Source organism: Salmo salar, chromosome ssa09 (genome assembly GCF_905237065.1).
Source record: "Salmo salar chromosome ssa09, Ssal_v3.1, whole genome shotgun sequence".
NCBI lineage: Eukaryota > Metazoa > Chordata > Actinopteri > Salmoniformes > Salmonidae > Salmo > Salmo salar.
In genome coordinates this window covers 110,629,099-110,640,155 of record NC_059450.1, presented here as the reverse complement: position 1 = coordinate 110,640,155, position 11,057 = coordinate 110,629,099, and the positions used below count along the sequence as shown (strand labels likewise).

Here is an 11,057-nt window from a genome sequence, read left to right as displayed (position 1 = left end):
TGATGAATCACGCTTTATCATCTGGAAATCCGAAGGACGAATCTGGGTTTGGTGGACACCATGAGAACGCTACCTGCCCCAATGCATTGTGCCAAGTAAAGTTTGGTAGAGGTCGAATAATGGTTCAGGCTAGGCTCCGTAGTTGCAGTGAAGGGAAATCTTAATGTTACAAGATACATTCTAGACAATTCTCTGCTTCCAACAGTTTGGGGAAGGCCCTTTCCTGTTTCAGCATGACAATGCCCCAGTGCACAAAGCGAAGTTCATACAGAAATGGTTTGTCGAGATCGGTGTGGAAGAACTTAACTGGCCTCTACAGAGCCATGACCTCAACCCCATCTAACAACTTTGGGAAGAAATGCGAACACCGACTGCGAGCCAGGTCATGTAGAGATCATACGTTTGCAAATGCTAATATATTGTAAATTTTTCAAATTCCTAACATGGTGTACATTTGCAAATTCGTAACATAGAATACGAATTGTAATTCGTAACATATCCTAGGAAATCGGTGATGGACGTTCACAAATGAATACCATACAAAACGTAACATATGATCACACTAAATGGGGTGTCTTGGATTTACACACACAATAATAAGAAATGCTCTGAGGACAGGTTGGCATGGTGTAACTCCAACTGGGGTGGAGGGAGGCAATTTGATCAAATGAGCTACATTGATATTCCTGTGGAAAATAGTGTTGGCTAAAGGACTGTACTACTTCATGAATTGCCTAACATTATATGCACCTTTTTCTTACAGTTGTTGTAATTGCCCAGCCAGGATAAATACCAATATCTGTGTTAAAGGAATTCTATATCTTGATGATAACAATCAATTCGCCTTGACTAATGCCCAAGGTTTGTAAGACAATGGGTAAATAATTAGGCAAGGACTCAGCTTTCTGCAAAAGGTTTCTGTAGCTTTATTCAGAGAACGTTCTGGCCGTCAGGATAACAAAACAGTCATTTTATAGTTCTTGCTTACGCACATGCATTTACACACAAGCTGTTGGTGACCTGCAACCCCCCTTGACTTCTCACACTGTTTATCACATTCTAACTCAGCCTGTTCCTTTCCCTCAAGGTTAGGAACCCTTTGAAGTTTTACTCTTTACTGTAACAACCGTCATTAGGAATGGACCAAGGCGCAGCGGGAATGTGGATACTCATGTTTATTGATGAAACAACAAGTAAAGTATCCACTGGAAAACCAAACAAAACAATACTCACGACGGCACCAGTGTGACAGGCTAAACAAGCAGTGATCACAAACAACTACCCACAACCCCAAAGAAAAACACACACCACTATATAAGACTCCCAATCAAAGGCAACTCAACACACCTGCCTTCAATTGGGAGTCATCACCAACACAAACCCCTTAACATACAAAAAACCTGCCACATCCTGACCCAAAACTGATACCATACCTCCCTCTGCTGGTCAGGACGTGACATTTACCATCTGTGCCCTGCTCTCTAATACTAATTGCATACACACACACACATTTCTTTCCCTCTCCAGTGGTTCCTGGACTTTCTGGAACTAATCAGACCAGTCGATCACTACATTGATCATTACATTGATTATTCATTAACCATGCTGTATGACTAATAATTCATCATGATTTATTGATTCATTTACCTTTATTAGATAATTCTCTTATCAATATGATACTGGGGTTGGATCTTGTTAGTTTACTAATATTTAATTTAGTTAGGGGATTTGAGGGCAGCTAATCTGTAGTAACTTTATCTAACTGTGCAAAAAGTGTTCGTTATAGTTCAGGCACTGAGAGGACAACTAAAATTGAGTACCCCTATATTCAAGGTCCTTCCACACATAACTGCTTTCTCCGACAGCAATCTCGGCAATGGCGGATTACGATAACTACGATGACCGGGATCGGGCTTACGGTAGTTTTGGTGGAGGCAGAGGGTAAGAAAATACCTGGACGAATAGAATGTATCAGTATTAACGTATGGTGATGCGAGAAAACGCACTGATGCCTTAGGTTATGCAGGGGCTTGTTCGACATTCTTCTGAAAGTTAGGCCTGGGTTCAGAACTCGGGCCAGACAGTGTCAGTGTGGTTAGCCTCTCACGGCCGCTTTGATGAATGGGAAGCCGGTATTGAGGGCGGGGAAAACTCGTGGATTGACCATACCTAGCTACTTCCAGATGTGCGAGTGAGATTTTCCATTACAGAATGTTATCGATTTATTCATGTCGGTTTGACAATACATATTATGACATGGTTATGATTGCAAGTCATTCTATCTTCACAGACTGCCAGCATGGCACTTGGCGCCAGCATCTCATGGGCTGCATGTTGTGCTAGCAAGTCAGGGACTGCGTCGAATGGCCAAATCGGGTAATAACAGCTCGAGATGTCAACACGCACCATTCCCCGACATCATTATCAATACATGGCATGTTTAGCAACTAGTTACCAAGTAATCATTATTCAATGCACAAGCCTTTTGATGCCTTGTTAGTGGTAACGTTAGCTAGACAGCTAGCTAGACTAGCTTGTTCTAATTGCATGAAGATTTATGCGGAGGACTAGCTAGCTAGTATGCTAACTCTGCTAGCTAGTCTAGTTTGGCCTAGTGCACCCTGCATCCATTACTAGCAAGTTTGATGAGCGCACACATGTCAGTTAGCTAGCTAGGTCTTTATGATTTGCAGAACGTTAGCTAACGTTAACTATAGTAGCAATGATTGCCGATTTGCGTTTTGCTCAGGTAGTTAGCTAGGTTTGCAATGCATTTAACTAACATAACGTGGGCTAACTCGAGCATTGCCATTGACGCCAGACAATCAATACCAGGAAAATGTAAACGTTACGTGCTAACGATGTTGCGGCGATACTGAAATTATGAATGAAACTCAGTCCTAGCTAGGTAGCCAGCTAGCCAGAACTTCAAAATAGCCTAATCAACGAAAACACTATACATTCAACAAGCTAGCTAGCGGTATAACTACAGTTACAATGTGCTCTCTTGGATGGGATCAACGTAACTATGATCATATCGAAAATCAGGAAGTTATGTCTTCCACCCCTTGTCAGTGACTGTCATAACATTAATTGTTGTAATCATATTCTGCTTTGCTTTATTCACACAGGAAAGGAGTTGGAGCCCCTGATCATGAAATGCCTAAACTAGTCCTGTATCTATAGGGCTGTCTGTCATACATTAATTTGACACCATGACCAAATAACTACACACTATCACCTTGTCTTATCAAATGCTATGTAAGATCACAACAGTCAACTTGGTTATCTTACAATTGCTCTCCTTGCTAATTGTGGGAGAGATATATGCATGCATGCCCACCCTCCCTTTCTTAATAGACAAATTTCAGTTGAATGCATTGTTGTGCAATTGAATAGATATCCCCTTTCCCTGGTTGGTGGCTGTACCTCTTGATTCTGCCAGGTCGCCCAGTTTGCTTGACACCCGAGGAATGCTGCAGGCATGCAGGACCCAATCTGCATTTCTCTCTGCACTGTCAGATTGGAGTGCTGTTGCCAGCAAGGGAACATGTTCCTTGCAGTTTTGGCAAAGCCCCGTAACTCCTCATGAGGAGCATACATTTTTTGCATTTAAATAATTTTAGCCGACACTCTTATATCCAGTGCATTTATCGAAGTTCAGTAGGGAAAATCAATTACATAGCACAGTCATTACAAGTAAACCCTTCTTCGAAATGGCTGTTATCAGTGCACATGAACTTCTGCTGTTCATTGCGAAAAATGACACAAATGGCAGCTCTGTAGTATTTACCCAACAGGGCTGCCATCTTTTTCTGTGTGCTGCTGACACTATTGGCATTGAAATAGAAAAAACAGATCATTTTTCTGTGTCAATTCTTTCTCCAGTTTCCAGAGAGCCTAGTCCTATTTCCTGTATTGAGTGTGCCACATTATGCATTTTCCTATGGGATATGAGCTGTAGATCTTTGGTGTTTTGATTGGTAATGGATCTGTCCAAGTGGTAATGGATCTGTCCAAGTGTACATCATTTATCAAAGGCTCAGAAAGTCAGCTGAAAAGTATGACTGTACTACCTACTTGCCACTGTTTTTCCTGGGACGTTAGGTTTTGTTTGTGACTCCGTTAATGTCCCAATTATCAACCATAATCTCCTGCTCACGTCATTCTTGAGCATTAAAAACTCAGGTTCCTGTACGCGGAGTGGTAGTCTGTTGTCTGTCTGTTCTCTCACGGAGGTGTTCGTTTCTGGTAGACCCAGAGGTGGCAGTGGACCTGGTGGACCCCGCAAGCAGAAGGATCTACCCACAGAGCCGCCATACACAGCATATGTGGGCAACCTGCCCTTCAACACAGTACAAGGAGACATAGACGCCATTTTCAAAGACCTCAACGTCAGGAGTGTTCGACTAGTTAGAGACAAAGAAACGGACAAATTTAAAGGTGAGCCAGCATCCATTGTCTTAGCATAACCTCAAACATCACAAGCCATGGCAACACAGTTTTGTTATTTTTCTCCTTTCAGGTTTTTGTTATGTGGAGTTTGATGACTTGGAATCCCTTAAAGAAGCTTTGACGTATGATGGTGCTGTGAGTACCCCCAATTACTTTTCTCAGGTCCTCATTTGTATCTTGCTCAAATGTAAAATAAAGGGATACTGTGGTTTAGTGTCAAAATTATGAAAACAAATAGCTGTATGTTACTCAGTTTAAACCTTTTTTTTTTTTTTTTTTTATAAAGCTGTAGCACATACTATTTAACATAACGCTGAGTCTCAGTTTAAGAACCTGTGTTATGACGTGACCATGAGCAACAAAGTGAACCAAATATATTGTAGAGTGACACTGATACAAGGGGCTGCATTTGTGAGCATTTACACAGAGCATGTGCGTAAGAGTTCGCTTCACTCTCATACAACGTGATGGCTGCGTGACAACTGCAGAGGAGATTCGCTGCTGGTATTGTCCTCTTTGTTGTTTTGGAAATCGGCCCGATCCTGTTTATTCTGGCATCACTGAGTATACCTTTTTAAAGGACTAAAGTTCAATCTGCTTTCTCTGGAAAATCTAACTATTGTGATATGGGCATCGTGACAAAGAAAAAAATCTATGCTTTTTTTTAGCATAAAGCAAATAAAACTGTCCCCAACATTGATATAAACTTAGTTTGTTTTGCACCTTCCATAAAATAGAATGCAGTCCAAAGTGATTAAATGTGTAGTGACAACCGACTCATTTTATAAAAGGGACAATTGAATACAGTGACACGTCCAACAGTGATATATTTGTAGTACATAAACGCTGTTGGAAGCATTATCAGAGAAGCGGACCACGTTGTTTTATTTCTTCCTAGTGCTGACTTTTACCCCCATCTCCAGCTCCTTGGAGACCGGTCACTCAGGGTTGACATAGCAGAGGGCCGAAAACAAGAGAGGGGCGCCGGAGGATTCGGCTTCCGGGGGAATGACAGAGGAGGTACCTGCTTGTGCTCACTGGAATGCTAACTTGTTTGTTCCTCTTACTACTACTGCTTAGCATATTTCTTATTATTACAACTACAAAGAAATGTCAATGATTTGTCAACTGATTCGCGATATTGATTTGTAGATTGTCTTAATTGTAAATATTAATATGAAGTAGCAATACCTCTTGGCCTAGATTTGAACAATTACTTGTCTTTAACATTGACCTGAGACTATCATCTTTCACCATCATACTCAAATCAAGGCCGTCTTAAAATCTTTAAATTATCAAAAGCTTTGCTGTTCTGTTTGACTTTGCTACCATCTAAGCATACAGTGCATTCCACTTATAAGAATAACGGAATAATCAATCATTTGTTGTGTGGTCATAAAAATGTAACAAGATGCTTGTACTTTTATTGATCAACAGATTATGTAATCCTGCATTGCACAAGTACCACTACCTCTGTGGCCTTATTCTTGTTTTATTTCACTACATACTGGGATTTCAGAATACCTGGTACTTTTCATAATGTATCCATTCTACATTTTACTCCCTTCTCTCCTGCTTCCTTTTCTGTAGTAAATGGTGCTACAAACTTTGAGCAGCTAAGCCAAATCTGTTCTACTTTGTCAATACTTTCCCAACCAAATACTTCAACTAGCTGTCTCTAGAAGTAGTACTACTAACGTAGGCCATTGGCTAACCAGCAAGTGGGTTCCACACCCCTGCCTCAGCCCAAAGCACCACTCACCCCTGTTGTTAAAACTGAGCCCTGTCCCCTGCAGGCCGAGGGGGCTCTCGTGGAGGTGGTCCCAGGGGAGGTTCCAGAGACGACTACGAAGGAGGTGGGATGAGCGTTCTGCTGACTTAGCCGGTCCCCAACCGGTCATTAGAGCGGACCCAGTTTGACCGCTGCAATTTAAGATCCAATCAGTGCAGTACAGTGTAGTTGGAACGTGAGCACCAAGCTAAAGAAGCAAACCAATTGTTACATTTTTTTTTTACTGCGTAAATCAAATTTTATTTGTGACATGCGCCGAATACAACAGGTGTAGACTTACAGTGAAATGCTTACTGTTAAGAAAAATAAGTGTTAAGTAAAAATAGATGGCTAATAAAATAAATTCAAGAGCAGCAGTAAGGGGGTACCAGTAAAGACAATGTGTGGGGGCACAGGTTAGTCGAGTTAATTTGTACATGTAGGTAGTTATTAAAGTAACTATGCATAGATAATAACAGTAGCAGCAGTTTAAAAGAGAGGGGGGGACAATGCAAATAGTCTAGGTAGCTGTTTTGATTAGCTGTTCAGGAGTCTTATGGCTTGGGGGTAGAAGCTGTTAAGCCTTTTAGACTTGGCGCTCCGGTACGACTTGCCATGCAGTAGCAGAGAACAGTCTGATTAGGGTGGCTGGAGTCTTTGACAATTTTTTGGGCCGTCCTCTGACACTGCCTTGTATAGAGGTCCTTGATGGCAGGAAGCTTGGCCCCAGTGATGTACTGGGCCGTACACACTACCCTCTGTAGTGCCTTGCGGTTGGTGGCTGAGCAGTTGCCATACCAGGCAGTGACGCAACCAGTCAGGATGCTCTCGTTGGTGCAGCTGTAGAACATTTTGAGGATCTGAGGACCCATGCCAAATCTTTTTAGTCTAAACACCTCTAAATCTGCAGAATAGTGTAATATAAGCAGTATTTGATTTCCTCCCCCCACAGGAATTCTAATGGGTTCTCCAAGAGATTTTTACTTTAAGATTTGCACAGGTTTTTTTCTGTCCCTTGGTGCATTTTGTTTGTGATTCCTCTGTCATCACTCATACAGGAGGTTCACCTCACTCATTCGTCACCTTACAGGACTGCTCCAGGTGCTGGGAAATAACTGATTTAATTGAGTCAGATTTAATTTAGTCAGATCTGCAATGTTTAGAATGTTACTGAAAGGAATGTGGTGTTTAGAGCTGACAAGATTTCTTATCTTGATTCCTCATGAGAGAGTTGTCTGTTCTACACAATACTTTATCTGAATGTTTTATAACATTGCAATCCTGAAGGAGCTCAAGACTGTCTAACCTGTCTTTTCCTCTCTGCATCTCCTCGTGTAGGCAACAGAGGAGATGACGACTTCGGCCGCGGTCGAGGAGGCAGCCGCGGTGGTGACAGAAGGGGAGGTGGTGGAGGAGCAGGCATGGGGGGACGCTACAGGGACGGCGGACCACCACCACGCGCCGGAGCGGAAGACTTTAGAGAACCCTCTGACGGTGTCACAATCTCTCTTATCTCATATAAAACACTAGACCAGAGGTACTCCAATTAAAGTGTGGAGGTCCGAAGTAATGCTGGTTTTGTTTTCTCAACCGTAGTTGGTTAATTGATCTATAGATTTGACTGGTTGGTCAGACACTCCACTGGTGTCACACGCCTGAACCAGTCCCTGATTAGAGGAGAATAATGAAAATCAGCAGTACTTCTGGAATCGAGGTCCGCATTTGAGAAAAATAACTCTAGGCAATGTTTAGTCATGGAAGAACAGATCAGTTTATCTGGATTTCCAATGGCTTTGTGTGTTACAGTACAGCTTTTCTAAAGATTATGGGAAGGTGTCGATATTGACCCCTCCCTTAATATACTGAAAAACCCTGAACCCAGTGGCCACCTTGTTGACATAACATTTGACTTGACCAGTTAATCATGTTTGTCTTTTTTTTCCTTCGCTTTCTGCAGAGGAGAGGGCGCAGAGACCACGGCTTCAGCTGAAGCCACGCACGGTGGCTGCCCCTCTGAACCAAGTCGCCAACCCCAACTCTGCCATATTTGGTGGAGCCAAGCCCAGGGAGGAGGTAATTCCCAAAGACAAACCTTAAGAGATTGATCAGGCCTGAGAGCCTGGGAGGGCAGGGACGGTGTAGAAAAATGAAACGATGCCAATGGGATACGTTAACGCCTTCTGTTAGTATCCCTGTCTGTTGGAGATGACGAACTGAACAAAACCCTCTGAGTTCAGTTTGAGTTAAGTATTTAATTGAGACAGAATAAAAACAAGATGAGAACACACACACTCTTGGAAAAATAATACAACACACCTGCACACCAAGACCCAAAGAGCAGCTTGTGAATGCATGTCAAACTGTTAACATGGTTTTTATGTACACCTCTGCTACCCTGTGATTAGTGCCTGCTTTGTCTGTAGTTCTGTTGGGAGAAGGTCCATTCATGTTGATTGCAGTTAAAGATTAATACAATTGAGCTGAAAAGTAACTCAACTTTTCAAAGGTTATTTAGTAGTATAATTAACTACTATATTCGACCCTCTGTGTTGGAATTGAAGTGTCTCTCGACCCAAACTCTGAAGTGGGCAGGCATTGATCCCTACTAGAATTCTGCCCCCATTTACAAAATCAATTTAACATGAATTGTTAGAATAGAACGGTTTGCTCTGATGGTTTGGTTCATGGCAGTTGTGGCTAAGCTTCTGTAGGGGCTCATGACGGTTTTGTTATCTCAGTTGGTCAACACAACACCTTCATTGTCTTAAGAGAATATGCTCCCCTCCCACAGACACCAACAAGAAAGCTTGGTCAGAAATATGCTGCTTTTGTTTCGGTTTAGCCCCTATGACTTCCAAATGTAAATTAACGTTACGTTAAAACATTGTTCAGCCATATGGTCAGTGTTCAGTTTGGGAACAGTGCAAAAAAAGTAAAACAATTTTCAGTAGTGGAGCTTTTAAGGTCATTGTATCTGCTTAGCTATCCAGTTTTAGTGTAGAAGTTCTTTAAATTATTTTATAATTTCTCCAATTAAATTATTTAACATTTCCTCTGGAATTGAACCTGTCTAACCATAATGTTTTTTTGTTTCCCATTCTCAAAGCTTGAAAAAGAGGCAGAAAAGGAATAGATATATCCACGTGGCTGCATTATTCTGGAAGTCTACTCTGGATCTACTGGCTTTGTTTACCAAAAATCTTTCAAAGACTTCTCCCAAAGAAAGCTCGCTGGGGAGTCAGGCGCTGGGTTCCTTTTTCTGCTCTCTAACACAAAGCAGGCCTTCATCTAATTGGTAAAAGAGCAGTTGGACCCAAGGCTGCTGTGAGGGGCAGGGGCCAGGCCTATGTCAACCTGACCCGTACCCCACACACATCAAAAGGAACTCTGGACAGTGGCTTCAGTTTGGTTCTGTTGCCTTTGGGTAAGGACTTTGCTGTGTAATTTTCTCTTACCTTTCCCAAGGCATCCTTTGTGTTCACCAAATGATTTTCAGTTGTAGACATACAGCAGTCAAAAGGCTGTTCCTTTGGTGTCTTTTATATAATTTCCTCCTAAATTTCTGCTCTATTTGTGAAATGATTATCATTTCAGCTTCAAATTTCCACTGTCTTAAATATTAAATGATAACATTGCCAAGAGAACTGAATCCTTATTGTTGTCTCAATGTGTAATTCTGGAACCTGAATTTGAAAGATTTTTGATCTTAGTCTGTTCAATCCAGGAAAAATGGCTTCCTGCAATAATGGAGCGATGCCGAAAGTGTTTGTTTAGAGGAGCAGCTGAAGCGCTCACTAGATTAAATCAGAAACATGGGTTATTGCAACGGTCTTTGTCTGACAACTTTCTACTTCCACAGCTTGATAGATATATGCATTTTATCAACAAAAAAATGTATCACCTAAACACTGCAAAATGTACAACTTTAACATAGGAAACTTAACTGAAAAAAAAAAATATATCAACTGCTCTCATTTGTCCCATGGAGACTGGCTAAATCTAGTCTGCCTACCAGTAGATGGTGTAGGATGCTTTTGAGAATTTGTTGTGCTACCATTTTTATTTACATTTTACTGGTTATGAAATTTGGTGATACCTTGTTCTTACTGTACTATAGAAAGATCTGCTGTTTTTATTCATTTTTTTTGTTCATTTTCCTACACTGTTTATGGCAATAAAATGTATAATCTTACAAATTTTATTATGAATGTGTTTTAAGTGGGATGGGTGAATGAGTCAAGGCAATGAAGTAGTTCTCTGAGAACACATGAACCAATGTGAACATGGAATAAAAACATTTAAATTTAATGTAACGGGGCAGACATTGTTTTGAAAAAGAACGCTGTAAGGAACATGAATACATATCCAGGTTCAGGCCATTTTTAAATTGTTTATTATTCCCTAAAAGGTCTGTTCACACGTGTCTTTCTGCATACATCAGAAACAACTAGGTCTCTCATCCCCAGGCTTCGCATGCAGAGAGCCTAGTTCATCATCCTCAACACTACCCCATGTGTATTCATTATGACAACTGTTTAAAAACTAAACAAAGGAAAATGATTTTCTATTGGACAAATTTTAGGTGGGTGCTGTATTGTTTGCTTCCGTATAAGAAACATTTTGCAACCGAATCGGTGTAATGAATATGCCCCTGAGCAAGAACTTTTGCTTTTTATTTTGATTGAAGCACCCAATATTAGTTTTGAATTGGCTGTTTGTTTTGCAGAGGTTAGATGGGGCTGTGTGTGTACACACAGCCCACACAGGTTTTGGTATTTTGGACACTCATTAAAATAATATAATTTTCTGTTACTGCTTACATAAGTGTATA

General features: G+C 41.2%; 1 protein-coding gene across 5 annotated transcripts; it reads left to right on the top strand.

Annotated features, from left to right (window-relative positions):
• The first annotated feature begins 1,667 nt into the window (after positions 1 to 1,667).
• On the top strand, positions 1,668 to 10,534 carry if4h (Eukaryotic translation initiation factor 4H). 5 transcript variants are annotated; one of them, XM_014213499.2, is made up of 9 exons: positions 1,861 to 1,941; positions 2,291 to 2,376; positions 4,262 to 4,443; positions 4,526 to 4,590; positions 5,379 to 5,475; positions 6,252 to 6,311; positions 7,565 to 7,720; positions 8,184 to 8,299; positions 9,333 to 10,534. In XM_014213499.2, the coding sequence occupies exons 2-9, from the start codon at positions 2,300 to 2,302 to the stop codon at positions 9,357 to 9,359; spliced, it is 780 nt and encodes a 259-aa protein (XP_014068974.1). In that variant the 5' UTR covers positions 1,861 to 1,941; positions 2,291 to 2,299; the 3' UTR covers positions 9,360 to 10,534.
• The last annotated feature ends 523 nt before the right edge of the window (positions 10,535 to 11,057 follow it).

Excerpts from the sequence above, each read along its gene's own strand:
- if4h (XM_014213498.2), top strand. The coding sequence starts at position 2,300 with ATGGCACTTGGCGCCAGCATCTCATGGGCTGCATGTTGTGCTAGCAAG. Across the intron at positions 7,721-8,183 it reads CTTTAGAGAACCCTCTGACG|AGGAGAGGGCGCAGAGACCA; the intron begins GTGTCACAATCT and ends CGCTTTCTGCAG. Across the intron at positions 8,300-9,332 it reads GAGCCAAGCCCAGGGAGGAG|CTTGAAAAAGAGGCAGAAAA; the intron begins GTAATTCCCAAA and ends CCATTCTCAAAG.